The sequence below is a fragment of the Rhea pennata genome, chromosome 1, assembly GCF_028389875.1.
Source record: "Rhea pennata isolate bPtePen1 chromosome 1, bPtePen1.pri, whole genome shotgun sequence".
NCBI classification, from domain to species: domain Eukaryota; kingdom Metazoa; phylum Chordata; class Aves; order Rheiformes; family Rheidae; genus Rhea; species Rhea pennata.
In genome coordinates this window covers 35,095,210-35,118,294 of record NC_084663.1, presented here as the reverse complement: position 1 = coordinate 35,118,294, position 23,085 = coordinate 35,095,210, and the positions used below count along the sequence as shown (strand labels likewise).

Here is a 23,085-nt window from a genome sequence, read left to right as displayed (position 1 = left end):
AATAAAATTCAATTCACTGAAGCAAGCATAACAGATTACATGTCTGTCCCAACTGGCAATGTGGCAATAAGATTGATTGACACTGTTTGGCAAAATCTTAATGAGGAAAAATCCTTCCAAGTGCCTTTTGTAAAAATGCATTTTTTCATGTAATATTGTTTGGAAGAAGTTATGTTTGGGGGAGATTGTTTGAGATAATACGATAAATTTGCCCCTTTGTCATCCAGCAGTAGGTTGGAAATGGAAGCTGTGTAGAATCTGGAAGAAAACCATCTCAGCTGACATTTTGAAGGCTATAGTTACAAGGATGAAGTTTAGACACAACTCCTGAAAATGAAAGCTTACATTCAGTAAAAGTGGATACCATTCCCTTCATGTTTGCCAGAGAAAGTGGTATTGTGTGTTTATAAAGCCAACATACTAAATTGAAGTCTGGCTCTCAATATTAAGAAAATTTTGGTCAAATATTTTACATCCTTGTCATCTCTTCAGTTACCACTTTATTATGGGAAGGATTAAGATTTCGGTGCTGCCTGGAAGAGTTTGTTTTGAAGAAGGATTGAAAAAAAAAAATGATAGAGGAATGCCAGACTGGGCTTCAGGCATAAGGCAAGTTGGAGACAGTCCCAAAAATGAGAGTGGTGGTAAACCATGTGTGACTTGGGCTGAAATTGTGAGCAAAAGCAAGAGTAAAGAAACTTACTGGAATTAGTTTTGCAGTCTTTGACATTTTGTGTAGAGAGTAAGAGGAAGTAAATGAAAGGATTTGAAAAGGAGCTTGTCTTAGTCAGACTTGCAGACATGGAAACAGGTTTTTATGCCAACAGTTTAGACTGAATGATGCGAAAGGAAAGAAATATCTAGAAACCTGGAGTTTGTTGTAGCAGACTTATAAAGTTGTGAGAGCTTAGACGAATGCTTTTGCAATGAGAAAGGAAGAGAATGCAAATTTTATGGCTATTTTCAGTGGAAAAATCTAGCATGATTTTCTGATCAACAGTGTTAAAAATATTAATTAAAAGCAGTAAAAATGGATCTGAAAAATAGAACAGTACACCTGTGTGAGAAAACAGAAGAACTGTAGGAAGTTTTACTAGGGAAAATTGTACTGAGTTGTAGGACTTCCAGTACAGAGAATGAGGGAAGTCAGAAAGGAATTAAGAAGTCAGGAGTGACAGCATAGAGAAATAGCTTTTGCAATAGAGCATTCAAATCATAGAATCATAGAATCAGCAAGGTTGGAAGGGACCTCTGGAGATCATCTAGTCCAACCTCCCCGCTCAGCAGGGTCACCTAGAGCGTGGCGGGCTCTCCAGGCGGGCTTTGAGGATCACCAGAGAAGGAGACTCCACAACCTCTCTGGGCAACCTGCTCCAGCGCTCTGTCACTCTCACAGTGAAAAACTCCCTCTCACGGTCAGGCGGAACTTCCTGTGCTTCAATTTCTGCCCATTGCCTCTTGTCCTGTCACATGGGGCATCTGACGAGTTTGCTCCCGTCCCCTTGACACCCTCCCTCCAGGTACTTGTACACATTGATAAGATCCCCCCTCAGTCTTCTCTTCCCCAGGCTGAAGAGGCCCAGCTCTCGCAGCCGTTCCTCATAGGGCAGATGCCCCAGCCCTCTGATCATCTTTGTAGCCCTACACTGGATGCTCTCCAGTAGCTGCATGTCTCTCTTGTCCTGGGGAGCCCAGAACTGGACACAGGACTCAAGATGAGGCCTCCCCAGGGCTGAGTAGAGGGACAGGATCACCTCCCTCAACCTGCTGGCAACACTCTTCCTAATGTAGCCCAGGATACCATTTGGCCTTCTTGATCACAAGGGCACATTGCTGGCTCATGGTCAATCTGTCATCCACCAGCACTCCCAGGTCCTTCTCTGCAGAGCTGCTCTCTAGCAGGTCAGCCTCCAGCTTGTACTGGTGCATAGAGTTATTTTTCCCTAGGTGTGGGACTCTGCACTTGCCCTTGCTGAACTTCATGAGGTTCCCCTCCATCCAACTTTACAGCCTGTCCAGGTCTCTCTGAATGGCAGCACAGCCCTCAGGTGTGTCAACCACTCCTCCCAGCTTGGGATCAACAGCAAACTTGCTGAGGAGGCACTCTGTCCCCTCATCCAGGTCGTTGATGAAAAAGTTGAACAGGATGGGACCCAGTACTGAGCCCTGGGGGATGCCACTAGCCACAGGCCTCCAGCTAGACTCCGTGCCACTGATGATGACCCTCTGAGCTCTGCCTTTGAGCCAGTTCTCAATCCACCTCACTGTCCACACCTCTAACCCACACTTCCTGAGCTTCTCTAGGAGGATGTTATGGGAGGCAGTGTCAAAAGCCTTGCTGAAGTCAAGGTACACAATGTCCACTGCTCTGCCTTCATCTACCCGGCCAGTCATTCCATCCTAGAAGGCTATCGGGTTGGTTAAGCAGGATTTCCCCTTGGTGAATCGAGGCTGGCTACTCCTGATCACCTTCTTTTCCTCCATATGTCTGGAGATGACATCCAGAATGGGATGTTCCATCACCTTTCCAGGGATGGAGGTGAGGCTGACCGGCCTATAATTGCCTGGGTCCTCCTCTTGCCCTTCTTGAAGACTGGAGTGACACTGACTTTCTTCTAGTCCTCAGGCACCTCTCCAGTTCTCCAGGACCTCTCAAAGATGATGGAGAGTGGCCTGGCAACAACATCCGCCAGCTCCCTCAGTACACACGGGTGCATGCCATCCGGGCCCATGGATTTGTGGATGTCTAGCCCGCCAGGAAGGTCTCTAATCCTATCCTCCTCAACCAAACGAAAGTCTTCCCTTCTCTGGACTTTCTCCCTCATGTCCAGGCTCCAGGATTCCTGGGGCCTGCCCTTAGCAGTGAAGACTGAAGCACAGAAGGCATTCAGTAATTCTGCCTTCTCTGTATCCCTTGTCACCAGGGCCCTTGCCCCATTCAGTAGTGGGCCCACATTTTCCCTAGTGCTGCTCTTGCTGCTGATGTATTTGAAGAAGCCCTTCGTGTTGTCCTTGACATCCCTTGCCAGACTCAGTTCCAGCTGGGCCGTAGCCTTCCTCGCCACATCTCTACATACTCTGACTGCATTCTTGTAATTCTCCTAAGTGGCCTGTCCCCTCTTCCACATTCTGTGTATTTTCTTCTGTCTGAGTTTGGTCAAGAGCTCCTTGCTCACCCATGCAGGTCTCCTGCCCCTTTTGCTGCACTTCTGACTCAAAGGGATGTACCGCTCTTGAGGTTGGAGGAAGTGAATATTAGCCAGAGCCAGCTCTCCTGGACCCCCCTTAACCTATGCGATTCCACCAATTAGGTCTCTGAAGAGCCCAAAGCCTGCTCTCCTGAAGTCCAGATGTCCAAATGTAGTGGCTCAGAGACAGACATCACCCTTCCTTCCCCCTCTGCTGCAGCACTGAGAGAAACAGAAGATCCATCTGGTTCTTACTAGTAGTCGCGATGAGGAGTGGTCTAGATGAGAGTAAGTCTGAAGTCTAGGGAAAGAAGCTTCCAGAAAGAAGAAGTGGCTCTGTGGAAATAAAGGACAGTTGTTCTTACTTAATGAGTCCACACATTAGATTGAAAATGTGATTTATAATATGGGTGGGCGGTATGCAAGGTTTAATCTAGTTGGCATGAACTCATATAGCTGTTTAAGATTTTAGAACCGACTAATAGTCACAGAGTACACTAAGTCCGTAAAGGGCTATTATTCCTGTTGTTAGACTGTGCTGAAATAGCTATGCCTTCATTGCTGCTGTTTACCCTAAAATAAAGTAATGCACTTAAACATTCACTTGGATATCACATGCTAGGTAATTTGTGTTTTGCTTTGTTGGTTTTTTTTTCTTTTTGGCAAGGCCAAAAAGTCAAATTGAAACCAGACTCTAGAGTATCAAGAGAAGAGTTTGGAAGGAAATTTTACTTAGCTACGTATTAGTATTACAAGTGGACTCAGGAAATAATTGCTGTGAAAGTATCAAGTGTTGGGAAGTTTGGATTTGCCTCCATCTTCTTTCTGATTCACCATCTCTGAGATGTTTCACTCTGCATCTCTCTTTTCCTTGTTAATGTTTGGCTTGAGAATCAGTAAAGCTTTGGTCTCAAGTTTTGATAGAAATTGGTTGACTAAGGAGAGGATCTGAGTCTGGAGTTTGTACTTCATGCCTCTGTACCACAAAAAGTAGTCACACAAAATAAGACCCGAGACTGCGCTGGTGTCCGGCCAGAATGAGCAATGACAGACAGGAATCAGGGAATGAAGGAGAACTTCAAAGAAGGAGCAAATACTTGCCTTGAGGAATGCGAGGAGCCTGTGTGTGAAGTAGGCAGCAGACTTGCAAACGTACCAGTAGGACTGGAAGTGAGCCAGAATCCTGACTACTTCTGGCTTCTACTTCTCTGAGATGGAAGTTTCACTTGAAATATTTATGTTTCTATCTCTTAACAGCTGTAAAGATTTTTTTTTTTTTTTTTAAATGGAGGTTCTGATTCAATGCCTTGCTCTGCAGTTGATTGTCTGATTGTAAGGAGTGTGCATAGTCCCATTTGTATTAGAGGATTTTTGTAAGGGGAATGTTAAACTTGAAACCATAATGACATAATTATTCATTACAGCCTGGCTAATTTTAGTAGACAAATAACTAGAAGTGGAAGAAAAAAGATACTGAAAGATCTTTTTTTTCTCCTCTTTTCTCCTCTTTAGGAATTACTGAATTTCTGTAGTACGTACTCCTGAAACTTGCCCGCATTCTAAAAGCCACAAAATATGAGTCGTCCAGCAGTTTCTGAGGAAGTTTATTAGTCTTGATCTTTCATTTCTATTAGCATTCATGCTTTCTTTTTGTTAAATTTTCTTCATCTCAGTGCCTTCACATCATTGTTTAGTGTAAGAGCTCCAAAGGTTTTAGAGCAGAAGACTTGGAGGATTTTGGAGAAAAAAGGGGGAAAAAAATGAAACAATATGTGATATGACAGTGTGTCAAGAGTCATGTGACACTGATGGGTGATCGGAAAGAATACAAGGAGCAGCAACCACGAAGATTTGGGCAAACATGACAAAGCAAGCTGTGTGCTGTAGTACAGTGTAACTGAGACCAGCCTGTACCTGCTTAGATGGAGACAGTCATGTCTGCTTTGCCTGTGCTCTGACATGGCTGCCTGCAAGCCAGTTCTAATCTGGAAGTCATGTAAACGTGAGACCTTCCTACTAAAGATCTGTGAACTCTCGTGTCTTGGCTTAAACAGTGTTCAGTAACATACATCTAGACCTAGCATAATGTTTATTTGCCTTACACATCCTCCTTTTAATCTCTAGCAGTAGACTCCAGTATAATCTCATTAGCCTGTATAGATCATCTAGTATACCCTGTTTGCCAGAGCTTAGTTTTTGGGGGGCAGAAGATAATGGTCTTAATTCACAATCACAGTTTTTAAAACAAGAGACGTGTTGCATGGAACAACTTTGAAGAACAGACTGCACAGGCACACAGCTCTCCAAATCTATAGGCAACTTCATTTTTTACCAGTTTGCTCTACCTCCAGACTCACACACGTGTTCCCTGTCTTGGTGTAAGGTAAAGCCAAGAGGTTCTCGAAAGATGGTAGATGAAAATCTGCCTGGAGCGAAGAGTGCTTGGGAAGGAAGACCAAGAATTTTGTGTTGAGGTGCCGAATAGAAGTAACAGATGGGATTTCAGGTCTTAAGCTATTTCAGAGAGAGAGCTTCCATGCTATAGGATCGAAACAATTAAATTGTATTTTAAAGCTTCCATAGCTGTTTTTCTGGGATAGAAAATACTACATATTGACGGTCTTATCAAGAGATATTTACTCATACCATCTCATATCTTAAAAATGGCTTTCTTCAGCAAATATGAAACACTGTGTTTAAATGATATTAACTAGATCCTTAACAAGATGGATGTGGAAGTTGCTGTTTTATATTTCCCCTGAGCCAAAGAAAATACAAGTCAATATGTCAGGTATGCTGTAGCGGCTGTTTATATAGAGTGAATCTTGAGATCATGTTTGATTGGGCTGTTAAAAATGTTTGGCCTAGTGGTGTGGCTGGAGTTGTCAATGCTGAGATGGAAAGCTTGTGTTTTTTCTCATACCCATAATGAAAAACTGGCATTCTGTCTTAAGCTGGTATTCACACAAGCTTATGTAAAAATGATTAGTCATTCTACATGCACTCTGTTGTTTTTGCTACAATTAGGGTGTAGGCACTTAAATAGCAAAAGGCATATATTCACTCATGTAGGTATTTTGGTGGTATTATCTGTATTCCTCACACTCCTGCTTCTTTAGCCATAACAGAGAAAGTTCTAAGGAGGTTGCAGCGTGTTGCTGTTTGTTGCCTATGAAGAAAGTGAAGTGTGGTTGGTCCCAGTGTACTTCCGTGAGAACTTGATATGCTGGCTCTCCCCTTGCAAGGGGATCTCTGATTGCTGCAGTCTTCCCTGAAGGATCTGTAGAATGAAACGGGTATGATATGTGCAACTCTTACCTGAGCACAGTCATGCCACTTGGCTGGAAAGCTTTTGCACCGAAGACGAACTTAATTATGACAAGAAAGAGGTTATTGTTTGGTTCTATCCTGATACATTAGATAGGCTTGCATTTTCAAACATGTCCTTCTTGACTGATTTTGAAAATAACTTGGCAGTTATAAGGAAGTTGAAATAGGTTTTATTTGATTTACTTAAGTGATGATTGTAAAGAAAAAATCAAATTAGAATTAAATATTCTAATTTTAATTAAGGGTATATCTTCAAATAGAATAGTTTGGCATGTTTTCAGCACCAGATAATCTCATTTTAGCTGTGGATTTTTTTTTTGACAGGAAGACTGGATTAAGAGGGAAGTATTTAAATATTTTGCATTTGAGTATCCCTCACAAATGTGGATAAGTAGAAAGGTACAGTAAGTGCTTATTTGATTTTCGTTATGAGGTGGAATAGAACTTCAATGTATAGCTCTGTATCAGTGAACAAAAGTTAATTTCAGCACACAAGGTGACTCTGTCATCACCAAAAATGAAAAACATTCTCCAAAACAAACATGCTGCCTTTTTATTTATTTTTTTTTAATTGTAACCTGGTCTGTGTCAGGTAATTTGGCAGCTAGTTTAAGTGCTAATCTGAAGGCTGTGTAAGAGTTTATTTGGTTCCATTAGGTCCAACTAAACTTTGTAATACAGGGGCTATTATCCTGCCAGTTGTAAGGAATTTCTGTTTTATGAAGCAATGCTGACACAAAGACAGCACTGTGTAAGCTGCATCCATAACTGAATACTTTCACACTGCAATTTAGGAGGCGTGCAGTTCAGGAAATTGCTGGCTTCTCCTGGAGCACACTTTTACTGCAAGGAAAATTTTATTCGTCACTCAAGTAATTGGCAGTTTTAATACCTTGTTAGTAATTACCTTACAAACAAACTAATGCATAAAGGCAGAGCTCTATGACCTGTTATCTAGCTTGTAGTCTTATTTGACCAGTGGAAGTGACACATGGTGGTGGTATTTTTTGTTGTTTTTTATTAAAGTAATTTGTTTGTATTTATTATAAATACTTGCAGCTAAGAGTTAAAAAAAAAAAAAAAAAGAGTACCTCTACCAGACAGCCTGAGGAATGAAACACAATATGGAAAAAGAGCAGCATTGGAGGGGCTGCAAGATCACTTACCCATTCCCACATGTGGTTGGAAGGGCCATTAATCTAACTTCTAGTTCAGTTTTTGTGACAGGATTTTTTATCTTGAGCAGTAGCTGTAGCGGTAGCCCCCCACCACCACCTTTGCATACATGGGGGCTGCCTCTGCTATCCTAAATGTGTTGCTTTTTTGATCCAAAACAAGTATTTCCAATAAAGGGAAACACATTTCAGAAGCAGTGTTCTTGATATTTATACCTGAAATTGCCTTTGTCTGCAATCTCTAGAAACTGGGGAGAGTTCCTAAATTTTGATCATTCATCATACTAGGTATAGGATGCATCACCATGAGAACTGACTTGAACTTGACAAGATACAGGATCGTTTAGGGTTACATTCATTTAATTAGTCATGATCTGTTTTCCCTGATGTGCCATTAGTCCCAAATGAATAGCACTGTTGACACTGCTGATGTGTGTGTGTGATTTGGTACATTATGCAAGTAGGATGGAATGGCTGCTGGATATGAACATGAAATACGATGGCTGCAAAAATGCATATTTCATTGGAAGTAGAAAAAGATGTATTGCTAGTAGTAGATGAAGATATCCTTATCTTTAAAGTGTGGCAAAGTTTTTGTTAGGGAATAGTGTGATGCCTAGTTGAAGTTTGAGCATACGTGAAGTCCAGAGCCTCTAATGAACTCTTAACAAGCATGAGTTTTATTCTTTGTTAACAAGTAATACCTGTAGGATAAAATACTAAGTCTAATTTCAAAACACAAAGAATGTCTTTCTGAGAGGGATGCAGTGTCATGCACGTCTTCTAATCTAACTCTGTTTTTATGGAAATTTAGACTGATTTTCATGCAGTAGTTGTTTTTTTTTGTTTTTTTGTTTTTTCAATGAAGCAAAATATCTATCTTCTGTGATGCCAGTCTAGGTGAGGGTTTCTATTTAACCAAACTAATCTGATTTCATTGCAATACTGGGAGATGCTGATCAATACAAATACTAGATACTAGATATTTCTACAGTTCAGAAACAGATGATTTCTTAAGAAATGCTGATACACATATCTATTTATAGCATATAGATTTACGACTTGGGATGGCTAAAAGTGAATGTTTTGCTTAGAGCTATACTATATTGTATTTCTTGAACAAAAAAATATTTTCAAGTAAGAGAACTAAGAACTAACTTTTGTCAGTGACATGTAGTTAACATGTTTTCTCTGGAAATGACAAGTCTTCTAACTATTGTCCTTAAATTTCAGGACCAGCAACAAGATCGTCAACATCTTATTTGAACATCTGAAACCATTTCAGAATCTGGAAACCTTGGACCTAAGCAACAATAACATTTCAGAGCTAAAAATACCATCATTTCCTTTTTTACAGCTCAAGTATCTGTAAGTAAAGCTTGACATTGTATTTTTTCAGGATACTTTCAAAAAACTTGTTGAGAAACTTACACGAGTAGGTGTATGTTAAGGGACTAAGAATTTTTCAATTAGGTGCTTATATTAAATATTCCTACTTTCACCTCTTGAGTATAACGTAAATTGCTAGCTTGAATACGTCAGTTGCAATGGGATGTTTTAGTTCCTAGAAAGTAAAAATCATTATCTTGAGATGAAACAAATAAATGCATTTTTGAGAGAAATAATTATGTAACAAAATAAACTTAATTTCCTTGTGATTGGTTCCATCTTGAGTTACATAGAGTGGACTTTTTTGAATCTTCCCTTAATCCTTATTCAGTAATGCTGAATATATAGCCAGAGCTATACTGAGTGAAAATAAAGTAATGGGGCTGCAACATCCTATACTTTGACAGCACACTGTCTTATGCCATTAATATGCTCCTGCAGAGTAGAACAAAATTTTGGTGTTGAAATACCATTTGACTGCAGGCTGAGCTGTCAAGAGCTGTAATTAATGTGATAAATAAAATTCCATTTATCAGGGGACAGGCAGCATAAGAGCTTTGTATTTTACTACTTGGTATTAAAAATTTATTAAATAACTGTAAATTTAACCTTCTAGACATTGTTTCAACAGGTACATTAACAGTAACCGCATAACCTCCATGGAGCCTGGTACCTTTGACAATTTGTCTAGCACACTTCAAGTATTGAAACTGAACAGGAACAAAATTTCAGCAATCCCTCAAAAGATGTTTAAACTCCCGCATCTGCAGCACCTGTAAGTGCAACCTACAATTGACTAATTGTTTTCAGGTTTTCCAGTGCTTGAACTTTAGCCTTTAATTTAACAAGAGACAGAGTGAGACAGACTCAGAAACGTTACTACAACCTTTACTAACTGCAGCTTTACACTGAACAAAAATAGTCTTACATATTGGTGAGTTGAGAGTAGTCTTTGTGTTAAAATTACATTTGCCCATTAAAAGGAAAAAAAAAAAAAAAAGGCTGGAGAAGGGGTAACTGCCGTTCTCCTGTAAGGAGACATTTGAGAAAATGCTAAGTGAAGTAAATTTATATATTTTGGAGACTAGATCAGTTTGTGTGATTTCTGTTTTCATGGTTACAACAAATGAAGGGAAAGAATTTCTTTCAGAAAGTATGGCAAGAAGCAATATGTTCAAGTAAACAGACTTCAGTCATCTTCACTGGCACAATGTCTATAAATATTTTACTAATAAAAAATAGATAAAACTGTTGAATTTGAAGGAGACTGAGAACAGTTTTTTTATTATTATATTTATTTCTATTTGAAGAGTGCAAAAAAGTTTACAGGAGGATGGCTAGAATAGGGCTTTGTCAAATCCTTAATGATTATTTTCCCTACTGGGTAGTGAAGAGTTAAAATGATAAAGCCTCTTAGGTTAACTTTGAAAGTAAAAAGTATGCGATAAAAACAGGGAAGTAGTAGAATACTTGACATATCTGGGAACAGTGACTTGTGTCCTGTACACAAATACAAGAAAAGTTGAGCTCAAGCCTTAACAAGAGAGTGTGAGAACACTTGTTCAAACCTCAGGATTCGTTAATGATCTCAGTAGACTTTCTTCTCTTCAGATTACACTAAGATTTTAAAAGCTGATTATGTGCTTACCTACGGAAGTTCTACTGATTAACAACCAAATCTGTAGGCAGATAGTTATTTTGCAGTGAAGGCAAAACAAGTATATTTTGCCCTGAAGGAAGTATTCAGAGGAGGAGTAGAGAAGAACTACAGGCTCAGCTTACTGAATGTGCTTTATGGCTTTTGCACATCCAAGCACAGGAAAGAGTAGGATAGACCATATCAGGCTACCAGAGAGGAAAGCTGAATTCTTACAAAGCTGTAAGTTTGAAAAACAAAAATTATATAAATATGGAGAGAGAAAAATTTAGCTCTGCAGTTCCCTGGGGGAAGTAAGTTTTAGAAGGAAAGAATTCTTTTTGGTTGACGTGGTGCAGATTGATAGATCAAAGATCTTTTTGAAGTAGCTCATTGTGCTGTGAGGACCTTCTCCTAGTACTGTCTAATCCCATCTCTGCATAGTGTATATAATTGTTGTTAATAAACATAACTGCTAATTTAACAAATGGTAACTGATTTAAAATTGCTATTATAAAATTAGTTCCTTGTGTTCCTTGTGCCTACATGAGGGAGGACTTCTCTTTTTAAAAGGCTGAGAAAGCTGCTTGGGGTTGGTACAGATGTTAGAGCTGAGGAGAACCAATGATAAAGTATTATGAAAAGCAAAAAAGTATAATGTATCAGTGAATGCAGCTGTCACTACAGCTTGCCCTCTAGCTATGCCTTATAACTGCTCCCTTTCAGGATACATTTGGGTCCTAGCTCTGAACTACAAGGTGTGTGTGTAGGCAATGTAGCAGCAGTAGGGAGAGTACCAAAACCACTTTAAAAAGGAAGGAATAATTCATAACTAACTGGTTGTGGGGAATGAGGGAAGAATGTGTAAGGAATGCTTGACCCCAGATAAAAAAAGGAGAGAGATTACCCAGTGTGGGATATTTACTTTTTGCTTGTTAACTGCTACTGAAAAATTTGTCCTTTTCTTTCTGACTAGTTATTCATTGCAGTTACTAGCCAAAATTAGTAGCTGTACTGCTGGATAAATACTAAGAACTTCCTTTTTATTTTGAGAACAGGGCTAATCATTACATTCTAAATTCTCTAAATTTGAAAATCAAAAAATTACCACGTACTTGTCCTCATTATTCAAAATACCACTGCTATAAGCACAGTTAAACATCTGTATTACAGTAATATATTTGAATTTTATTATATCTTTATATGCAGCATGGATATTTAAATAAGGTTTGATTCTAGAGAGTGAAGAAAGGTTGTTGGCATACAGTAAACTTATTCTGCTTTAACTGTAAAATTTATTGATGCAGGGAGCTGAATCGCAACAAAATTAAAAAAATAGATGGGCTTACTTTCCAAGGACTTCCAGCTTTGAAATCATTAAAACTGCAGAGAAATGGGGTTACAAGGCTCATGGATGGTGCCTTCTGGGGATTAACCAACATGGAAGTCTTGTAAGTGTAAACTTTCATATATTCTGCAGTTTGGTATAATTGCACGGAATGAACAGAATTGCATGATAAAATTTAAAGATGTTTTTGAATTAAGTTACTTTGACATGGTTTGAAAAGCAGCAAACATTAATAGGAGAATGGTGAAAAGAGCACATTCTGAATGCATGCATATAACTGTAGAAGTGAGCAGATTCTACAGCTTTGTAGCCAGCAGTATGAAGTTAGATGTAGACCCATAGCAAAGCATGCATTAACTGAGTTTCTGAATCTTATGTCTTTTGTCTGTTTGTTTGTGTATATGTAGGCAGCTGGACCATAACAACTTAACAGAGGTAACCAAAGGCTGGCTGTATGGCTTGCTGATGCTGCAGCAACTCCATCTCAGCCAAAATGCCATCAGCAAGATCAGTCCTGATGCCTGGGAATTTTGCCAAAAACTCAGTGAGCTGTGAGTAGCTTTTATTCTATTCCAGTTTTGAAAGCAAGGTACATGCCAAAGCATGAGCTTCTTACCACTGATCTGTGATTTTTTCATAACAAAGTTTCCAAGGTGACAACAACTTTTTGTGTATGTGAGACGGTTATATTATGTTGAAAGATGTTGAAACCAACCATGACTGCTTCATTTTGCTGTGGCAATTGTACTAAAGCTTTCACATAGTCATTTTCAAATGAAAGAAATCATTCTGCAGTAATTTATGAATTAGGGGAAATAATACACAAGTTATATAATCAAAAATTGTGTAGTAGGTTTTCTGATAGCTGTAATGGAAAGATTTTAATTTCTCCCAACTAAAAATTCAGTTGAGCTGAACTTAGTCCTAAACACTCCAGCATAACCATTAAAATACATTTTTCCTTGAACTTGCAGAGATTTGACGTTCAATCATTTAGCAAGGTTAGATGATTCAAGCTTTGTTGGTTTAAGCCTACTAGTTGGATTGTACATTGGAAACAACAAAGTAAACTACATTGCTGATTGTGCATTCCGGGGACTTTCCAGTCTGCAAACTTTGTAAGTTGATAGAACTTGATTTTTAAGGTCTGACATTATAATTTTTTATTATGGAAATGTATAACTACAAAACGTTGTGTTAAATTTCCCAGATGAGCATATGTTTTCTTTCAGTAAGACTTTTTTTCAAGAGTATTTGGGAGAGGGAGGACTTTCTCTTTCTTATAAGTCTATGTAGAAGTTTATATCTCTAGAAATTTCATCCTTCTGTTCTTAACTATCATTTTAGCTATGTAACGGACATCACCTAAAAAGAATCACTGAGAAAAAAAAATTTTTGATAGATGATGGTAACTATGATACAAACTTTCAGTAGTATTATCGTGGGAAAAGCATGCGACACTGGAGGGTATCAGTGCTGCCTGCTACCTCCAGCTGTGAAGTTCTGGATCATAGTTACGTCTTAACTGAACCAAAGTTTTCCATTATGGTTGGAATAGAAGAAGTCTTAAGACTCAAGTGTTACTATGAATGCTGACGCTTTTCCTAACTGAGCAAGTGTTTTAAACATTTGAGCATTCTTTTAAAAATGTATGCCATAAGGAAAGGGTGAGAAAGAAGTAAAAGAATGTAAAAATATTTAGCTTTGTTAAAATGTTCCAATTACATATCAGTGACCCATCTGTTAACCAGATGAATGAAATAATCAGTTTTCCTTCCAGGCTTTGAAAAGGATGTTAACATTTTATTACTAGGGTTTTACTCATATTCACACCTTGGGAATCTAACTAAAATGCAGGTCAGGGAGTCATTTGCAGCATTCATTAAGTATACAGATGAGAGATGAAGGCTATCAAGAGAGGAAGTCAGGGACTTGTGTGAAGTGTTTGAGTTTGCAGAGTGGGAACCACACTGTTGATTCTGTTCACAAATACCTCCAATCTCATTGTGTTTCACGATAATTAAACTTATGTTGTGAATGCCCTCGGATTTAAAAATGATTCCTTTATTAGTATATCTCTGTTCCTGTAAAACATTTTGTTTTGAAGGAGCAACAATTGATCCTCTCCTTTGCTATCATTCTTCGTCTCTTACGATATTCCTGTATCTGGATATCTTTGCAGGGTATATGTGTGTGTTTGTTTTCTAAGGATTCTTACCTTAAACTTGCTGTTCTTGTGATCTTTTTAAGTAACAGTGGAAAGAGTATCCAGTAGATAATCTTCAAGCTCTCCCAGTAAAAACTGTAATGAAATAGCTAATTGAGAAAAGCCTCTCTCAAAATAATACTACAGAACAACTACCTCAGGGATTTTTTAAATGCCAGGTGCTCTTTAAGCTGGTTCTTTTTAATGTAATGTATGTAGCTGATTCTTTTTAATGGCTCTTGTAGTTTAATTTTGTTTTCCTATCTTTAAACAGAGATCTGAAAAACAACGAAATATCATGGACTATTGAAGATATGAACGGTGCCTTCTCTGGCCTGGATAAACTTAGGAAGCTGTGAGTATGGCTACAGTATTTGTAGCTCATCATTCCTTGAAAAATTCAGTAATGGATTTAGCTTATACTGCAAGGTGCAAACCCAACACTTACGACATTGTATTTTTGATAGCTGAGATTCTAGATAAAATTCCATTCTGTCCTGTGAGCATTTTAAAATTCTATTCTGTAATCTCTTTGTATTATATAAAGAAATTCCAGACTTTTCTAGTCAAACTAATCAAAAATGTATTCAAATTCTAAATTTTACTAATATAGAGACTGATCTTATTCATGGAAATTTTATGGAGACTTTACAAAGAATAAGGGTTTCGCATAATAGGAAGTAATGGTAAGTTTATTGGCAAATATTATGAAGGCCTAGTGCCAGGGATAGTCTTTGATAAAGTAATGCAGCATGCAGTAGAAGTGCGTTCATTGTAGTGAAAAGATGACATTTTCAAATGCATATCTATGAAATAAAAAGATGCTTATGTTTATATATTCAGAATAATCCATATCACTGAACTGTGCACATTAAACACCTTTGAAAATCATTCTGTAATCTAGCAACTGAAGTGGAATAAATGGGTATATTTTAGAGATGTGATATTTTAGTGTAGTGGGGAAGGCTGAATGGTGAACATTAGTCACAGTTCAGAAAAAAATGTCAAAAATGCAGTGTTTGCTATTTTCTTCCTAGGTCCAGAAATGCCCCATTTCATTACATCTGTTTTGCATTGTGTATTTGTATTTTTCAGGATACTACAAGGAAACAGGATTAGATCCATTACAAAGAAAGCGTTTTCTGGTTTGGATGCACTTGAACACCTGTAAGTAGTAGAAATTCACACTTAATCCAACAATGGAAAAAGTGAATTTTGATACTAACTAAAACAAGAAAAGGACTAACAAGCTTTACTCATGACTGTTTGAGTGGGACACACCCTGGCTGATGTAGCGTTCTTAACAAGGTTCTTTCATTTTGGAGTTATGCTGAATATGAATTTTGGATTTAAAGTGGAAAGTTTATAGCATTCTTCATATATATAATAACTATTTAATACTGTTTCATTGATTATTGAGCTAGGGGATCCTTTGTATATCACTAATGTAAGAAACTATTGTTTTGAGTCTTCATATTAAATGTATCAAGTTAATAAATTATTCTTTCCTCCTCTAATATTTTTTTCTTTTCCCCTAGAGATCTAAGTGACAATGCAATCATGTCAGTTCAGGGAAATGCTTTTTTGCAAATGAAGAAACTTAAAGAACTGTAAGTTTCTTTCTAAATACATCACTTCAAATGTATATCCATATATTTGTTGTATATGTGTGTTTACATGGTGTTTTATGTATGTTTACCTATATGTGTGTGTACATGCACATTTATTTACTTATTCATAAAAATCTTGATGCAGGCGTAAATTCTCTTTGTAATATCTCTGAAGTCACATAATAAAGAGATGTCAGTGTTTTTTTCATATGATGACTTTATTTAAGCGCGATAGTGCAGGATGGGAGGTGTTCATTTTCTGCTACATTTGGTATCTAGAATCCTCAGTTTAAATTGGCTGATCCTAAATACATAAAAGATAAAGGAGACGTTGATGTAATATGAGCAGTGCTATAACTGAGCTACAGCTTACTAGACCAGTGAAATACAGTACCGTAATTCTTTTGTAAAGACCTGGATGTCAGTGCTTATAATTGGGTCCTTCTATCCTGCAGTAGCAAAGGGGCAGCTTGTCAAAGAAGTCGTGAAGCGGTCACCAGGAAGAATGTATTCTTTTAGTGGGTTTCTTGGTTTTTTTTGTCCTTTTATCCTCTTCCTCGGTTGATCAATACATTAGATTTTAGAACTAAATTTTACTGAAGGGGAAAACACCGTCATTGTTCACTGTGTTTTGAGCACAGCTCATTCCTTCTTTTGCCTGTATTTCATTTCTCGCCTATTCATATCAGCCTTTCCTAGTCTGCTCTATTGTATAATTTAGCAGCAAGCTAAAGAGTAATAAAAGATGCTATTGTCATTATGAGTAGAAACTACGTGGAGCTAGTCTAGAGCTTTTTAATTGTATTCTCCAGATTTCTGTCCTTGGTCACCCAAGCAGTTGGTTATCTACTTCATCTTATGGTTGGATGCCATAGAGAAAGCAACGATCAGCCTTCCAAATTTGGTTCATCCAAAGATTTCAGTTTAACATCATCTTTATCTTTTGCCTAGCCCGTTTCTATAGAAGGCAGCAGCCATGCTCCTGCCCATAGCCAGATACTGCCTGCTTTTCCTCTTCCTTGAGTTGGATGTGGTGGTGTTGCTTGATTAGTTTGCTGAACTTGCTTAGCCAGCCTTGAGACAAACGCTAAGTTTAGCGCAAGAGAGAGCAGTGGGAGCACAGAGCTGATGAATAACAACTCAACATTTTGGGGATTGTTGTGCTTCCTCTGAAATACCTGGTAGACATCGGTTATAGCTGATGAAGATGTAGAAAAGTGTTGGGAAATACTCTTCCAGAGTTCAGTATAAATTCCCATCTAGTCACTTAATTCAAAGGCCCTATTATCTGAAAATAGTATGAGAAATAATGCATCAGGGTAGCTAAAAGTGCTTGGTCTCTCTGTCTTCTAAGAATAACAAGAATGCCCTTAGCACTTCAGTAAAAGATGATCTGTTTCATCTAGGTGTGAAAAAGTGAGTTGGCATCTATAGGTCTTATCTATGAGCTTCTTTTCTTTTTGTGCTAATTGATATGTCTTCAATTATGACTAGATGGTTATCTCCCTGGATCCAGTATTTTTGCTTTTCCTCCAAGAACAGATAATATTGCAAACTTCAAACAGGGGAGTTTCATTATTTAATCTAGTTTTGGATTAAAACTCAGAATCACTATAAAAAACTGAGAACTCTTCCTACTTCAACTCCTGATCAGTGTGCTTTACCAAACATCCTATTTTTCCCTCACGTTTTTTCTGCACATTTTTTTCTCTCTCTATGAATGTAGTTACTCACAAAAGTTAAGTAAGCTTGCAATTATTTCTGCACTTGTTGCAGTAGCGCTGACTATTGCTTATCTTCCTGTCCCCCCTTTTTAAATACCTTCCCCAATATAAATTTGGACTGAAGTGCGAATGAGGGAGTGAAATTGTCTTGACATTTTTTTTATGCAAAGCTTTAGCTCTAGAGCTCCTCCCTTTTGGGCTCTTCTCCTAAGTGCCCATTCTGCATGTCCCAGTGCTGTTTGCCATTTTGTTATCTAATGCAGTACAAAGCCAAACGGCTGCTTGGACTCATAGAAATAGCAGAAACTGAGAGTAAAGATTAAAGATTTCTGCTCTGTAAAATTTAGAAGTTCTGACAATAGTGTCCTCACATGTGTGCTAAGTAACATTGGTTTCTTTCTCTAGTAATTTATTTATTTAAGTTAAAATTTAACTTTATATTATTGACTTGTAGTGCTTGTGTGGATCTGTATTACAAACAGAAAAGCAAGCAAACCAGCATTTATGTGTAATTGCTTTCTCTTAGGCACTTAAACACATCGAGTCTCTTGTGTGACTGCCAGCTAAAATGGCTACCACAGTGGGTGTCTGAGAACAACTTTGAGAGCTTTGTAAATGCCAGTTGTGCCCATCCTCAGCTTCTAAAAGGCAGAAGCATTTTTGCCATCAGCCTGGATGGGTTTGTCTGTGGTGAGTATAGCCACTATTCCTTATTCCATAGAACAAATTTTGCTGAATGGATTGGTTTTGTAGTGTTTTCTTTTGTATGTTTTGGTTTCTCTAACAAAATGGAGAGGATTTAATATTTATTAACATTTGCTTCTCTGTTCGCAAATTTTGATGTAGAAGCTTGTGGTTTCACAGAAGATGGGGAATGACATTTCCTTGATTCTTATTTCTTGTACATCTTACATAGTGCACAACATGGTGTGCAGAGAAAGCTCAGCAGTTCTTGGTGGAAAATGTATATACTTCTATATTTAAAATATGAATATTGTTTAGATAACTATAATTTTTAAAGAAAATATATTTTGGCAAACTTAAGCCATTTTTGTTTTTTATTATTTATAAATTACTTTCATACTTCGTAAGAGTTGAGATCTTCCAAGGCTGAGAAAATATGAAGGTAAAATAGCCATGCTGGCCTCAACTCTGTCCTTCTTTTACGTGTACTTGTTGTTTACTTTAAAAATGATTGGGAACACATAAGTTATTGTCTATTTTACTTAAACTGTATTTTGAAACATAAAATTTCCACAGTTATGCTACCAATATTTTGCATTTCAATAGCCTGGAAAGTGAATCATAATACATAATAAAGTATTTTTATTTTAAGACTTTGCATTGTAAATACTTAAAAGATGAACCTGTCCCTCGTCAATCTGAGGTGATAGCATCCATCTTAAAATAAAATCTTTCTGTGTGCATGCAGTAACTTTGTGTACAGTAACATTCAGTATCAGCTATTTTAAACAAAGTGAAACTAAACATTCAAAGCAAAAATGCAAGTGCCCTTGCATCATAGCTTGCGTTCAGATGCTGTGATTGTGTACTTTCATACACTAAATAGGAACTTTGAAACTCTTGGATAATTAAAATCTGACTAGTTTCCTATATTTTTGTTGTGTACATTTTATTTTTATCCTACTAAAGAAAATTCAAACTTTATATTCATTTGAGAAGAAAATTAACCATATTTCATATGGCCAGTAACTTTCCTCACTTAACAAATCCAACTGTTTAATTTTGGATGTCTCTATTCTAATGCTTTCTCAGTGGCAAACAGGCACAGAATAGTTTAAAATAGTGTGTACAAATGTTGATTTTCTTCCCTCCTGTTAGCAGTCAAATGTTTTAATACGTTAATGTTAAATAACAGCTGCATAATGAATGGTGTATAATTTAGCTAGTGTTGAAAGGGAGAAGCTGACATGGACACTGCAGAAAATAACTGATTACTAAGTAGCTAATGAATTTTATATCCTACATATGATAAATTCATTCTGTCAAGAAATTAAGTTGGAGGTTTAACATACAGATAGATAGCTAGATAAACTATGAGGATGATGATCTTTCTTTTAGTTTCTGAGCCCTTGTTTTTATTTAACTTCTAAACCTTTAAGATATATTAGCAAAAAGGAATGTACTAAGAGTAAGTTGTTAAATTTAACACACAAAGTTATTGTGAAGCAGAAGCCATCATAATCTTTTAAATACAATCAGTGTGTGTTTCACTGTTTACTTTATTACATCTTTACAGTGCACCATCACTCTGTCTTTGGGTGTATTTACACACCCTGCCTTTAAAGTTTAAAATGGCCACCCTTGCTATTATGGAATTATGAAGAGGAGTTAGATATGTCTTTTCTGAAATTTAAAATAAATAATCTATTATACATGCTTTATGTGAGTGTGTAATCCTCCAAATCACATCACGTTACAATTTTGAAAGCAAGCAGGAGACAGGAGGGAGACATCCTAAAATTGTTAATGTAAAGCAATGTTAGGCTGTCTTGTTCCATATCTGTGTAGCTAAAGTATAGAAAATTCACATAATTTATACTTTCTAAAACTGTCTTTCAAATTGAAACAAATCCTGAGACATGTCCATACCAAAGATAAAACTGTGGAAAGAATAATAGCTGCTTTTGTGACATGTCTTAATTACTTAAATTTAGCACAATGATACTAAAATATTACCATTTGAATGATAGATAGCCTGTTTTCCATTATACAATTGTCAAGCAGCTTCTGCAGAATGAGAAATATATTCTTCAAAAGAGATCGATTGAGTGCGTGCATGTATGTAATACATCGGTATATATGTGTGTGTCTGTGATAAATGTATTCAGACACACCCACACACTGCAACACGCACACGTTTTATTCTGTTCCAGAAAAGTGTTTGCCAATTTTATCTTGAAATGTTCTTCTGTATTCTGTAACATCCAGTTATTTAACTGATTTTCTCATTCCCCTTCAGAATAACTCAAATTTTAAAATATTTTATTATTCTATTGATAATACAACTAAAGAAAAATGAAGTGTGTTCAGCACTCTTTTCACCGAAGTAATTTAAATATATTTTAGTTTGTTTTACCTTAACAATCAACTCATTGTGCAAGTGATACAATTGGTCTTGGAGGACTTAACACATGGGTACAAAGCAGGAAAACTAACCAGCCTAGGAGATTCTTAAAGTCCATACCTGTGGTCCCAGATCAGGGGATCCATGTTGCCATTTAAGTAGAGCTCAGCTCCAGACTTGCAAACTATTTTGTAAGAAGATCAAGTTCAGGTGAGCTCCACATCTCTCCTCCTATTCTTCTTCTTTTTTTCCTACCCCCAACATGCGTTAGTGAAGTTCTTTCAGGAAATCGTACTTTGCCCCTGGTATGTTGTTGCCAAGAGAGATGAGATACAAGAAAACAAATGGACTCAGAACCTGGCTATCTGCAGTGCAAGCAGGGTCCATAGTAAGGAGTAGTTTGGGCCCAGGGCTTTTCCTGCAGTACATGCAAAATTTGGGCTTGTGTCTCTTGGAAATTGTAATATACAAAATTTTTAGTTTTGGGAGACCAAGTATTTTAATGCCTACTGCTTTTGTGCATTTGACATAAATAACATGATTAAAGTCAGTTAATTCTGGAAACTGACAAATGGCACTTCTACAGTAGCTTTCCAATAGCAAAAAATTCTCCAGAATATAACCTCTTGAAATTCTTGCATGCTGCTCTGCTTAAAAGATTATCAGCACTGCTGCATTTGCAAGGTGGACCAAAAAGCCACAAATTGCTGGAACGATGACTTTAGTACTTGACTGTTTTTTGTGGGTTTGGGGAAAACCCTGGACTTTACCTTGCAGTTTTCTGCAGAAGAACTATACTTTCAATAAAGAAAAACTGGTATCAGCCTGAGGGGTTGTAAAGGTGAAAGGTAGGCTTCATGACTGACATTCAGCATAGCTCTTACAGGGTAGTTCTTTTTACTTTAGTGCTGCTGTTGAACAAACTATACACACAGACTGCTTTTAAATATGTTTTCTGTTCAATAAGAGATGACTTGGTGCAATAAAGTCATAAATATGGCATCTTTAAATGCCCTAAGGCTAATGAAATTTAAAATGAAAGCATCATATATCCACTTTATATATATACTTGTCTGACTCTTTTCTCAAACCTATAAAACAAGGCTTACAAACTGTTTTTAAAAAGAGTACTCAGGTCTCATGTATATTTTTCCCTTCCTCAGTCTTACTTTTTCTCTCTTTTCCTCTCTGTGCAGATGATTTTCCTAAACCACAGATCACTGTCCAGCCAGAAACCCAATCAGCGATCAAGGGCTCCAATTTGAGTTTTGTATGTTCAGCAGCCAGCAGCAGTGATTCTCCAATGACTTTTGCATGGAAGAAAGACAATGAATTACTGCATGATGCTGAAATGGAGAATTATGCACACCTCCGGGCACAGGGTGGTGAAGTGATGGAGTACACCACCATCCTTCGACTACGCAATGTTGAGTTCAGCAATGAAGGGAAATACCAATGTGTTATTTCAAATCACTTTGGTTCATCCTACTCTGTCAAAGCCAAACTTACAGTAAACAGTAAGTATGTTACTTTTTGTGTGTGAATTTTAAAGATAGAACCATTTTAATCAAGATATGTATACATATATATTTTTTTCCATTCTAATTATCATCATCTTGTAGAATGTTGCTTAAAACACTGAGATGATTTCTTAAGGTGTATCTGGGTCCAAAATCACCATTTATTTTCTAATCTGGCTCCATTGTGCTGAACACTTTAAGACCATAGTATAGGCAAAAAATTAACAAACCCAATTTAAAATAGTCTGACAGAGTGTGTGTAACATGGTGATAAAACCTTTGTCTTTTCCTTCTTCACAGGAGGTAAGTATATACTCTGCATCAAGGTACTGTGGCAAGATCATGAAGGATGCTGATAGCAGAAATGAAATTTTGATCTAGGTGATCTCACATACTTGACGACTCCCTCCCTTTCTATTTGTTAGCTGCTGATAAATTTAGGTTGTATGTTTTTCTGAGATTTATAAGAACAGGAAGGATATTAAAATTAATAATATGCTTTGCAAAAGAGGAAAAGTGTGTTTCATTTATCATTCATTATTCATTTTTAGTATCACTCACTTTTCTTTAGTGCTGCCATCATTTACAAAGATCCCAATGGACTTAACCATTCGTGCTGGGGCAATGGCACGTTTAGAGTGCGCTGCAGTTGGGCATCCTGTCCCCCAGATTGCTTGGCAGAAAGATGGTGGAACTGATTTTCCTGCAGCACGCAAGAGGCGTATGCATGTCATGCCTGAAGATGATGTATTCTTTATTGTGGATGTGAAAATCGAGGACACAGGAGTTTATAGCTGTACAGCTCAAAACACTGCTGGAAGCATTTCAGCTAACGCAACATTGACAGTCTTGGGTAAGAAATTGTCAATCC

General features: G+C 37.4%; 1 protein-coding gene across 1 annotated transcript in view; it reads left to right on the top strand.

The window, feature by feature from the left end:
* Positions 1-23,085, top strand: part of LRIG3 (leucine rich repeats and immunoglobulin like domains 3) — a 46,393-nt gene that overhangs the window by 15,664 nt on the left and 7,644 nt on the right. Inside the window, exons 4-14 of the mRNA XM_062566857.1 lie at positions 8,927-9,061; positions 9,714-9,857; positions 12,026-12,169; positions 12,474-12,617; positions 13,041-13,184; positions 14,547-14,627; positions 15,368-15,439; positions 15,811-15,882; positions 18,133-18,296; positions 21,891-22,211; positions 22,786-23,067. Coding sequence (XP_062422841.1) covers positions 8,927-9,061; positions 9,714-9,857; positions 12,026-12,169; positions 12,474-12,617; positions 13,041-13,184; positions 14,547-14,627; positions 15,368-15,439; positions 15,811-15,882; positions 18,133-18,296; positions 21,891-22,211; positions 22,786-23,067 — 1,703 coding nt within the window. The remainder of the gene's footprint in view (positions 1-8,926; positions 9,062-9,713; positions 9,858-12,025; positions 12,170-12,473; positions 12,618-13,040; positions 13,185-14,546; positions 14,628-15,367; positions 15,440-15,810; positions 15,883-18,132; positions 18,297-21,890; positions 22,212-22,785; positions 23,068-23,085) is intronic.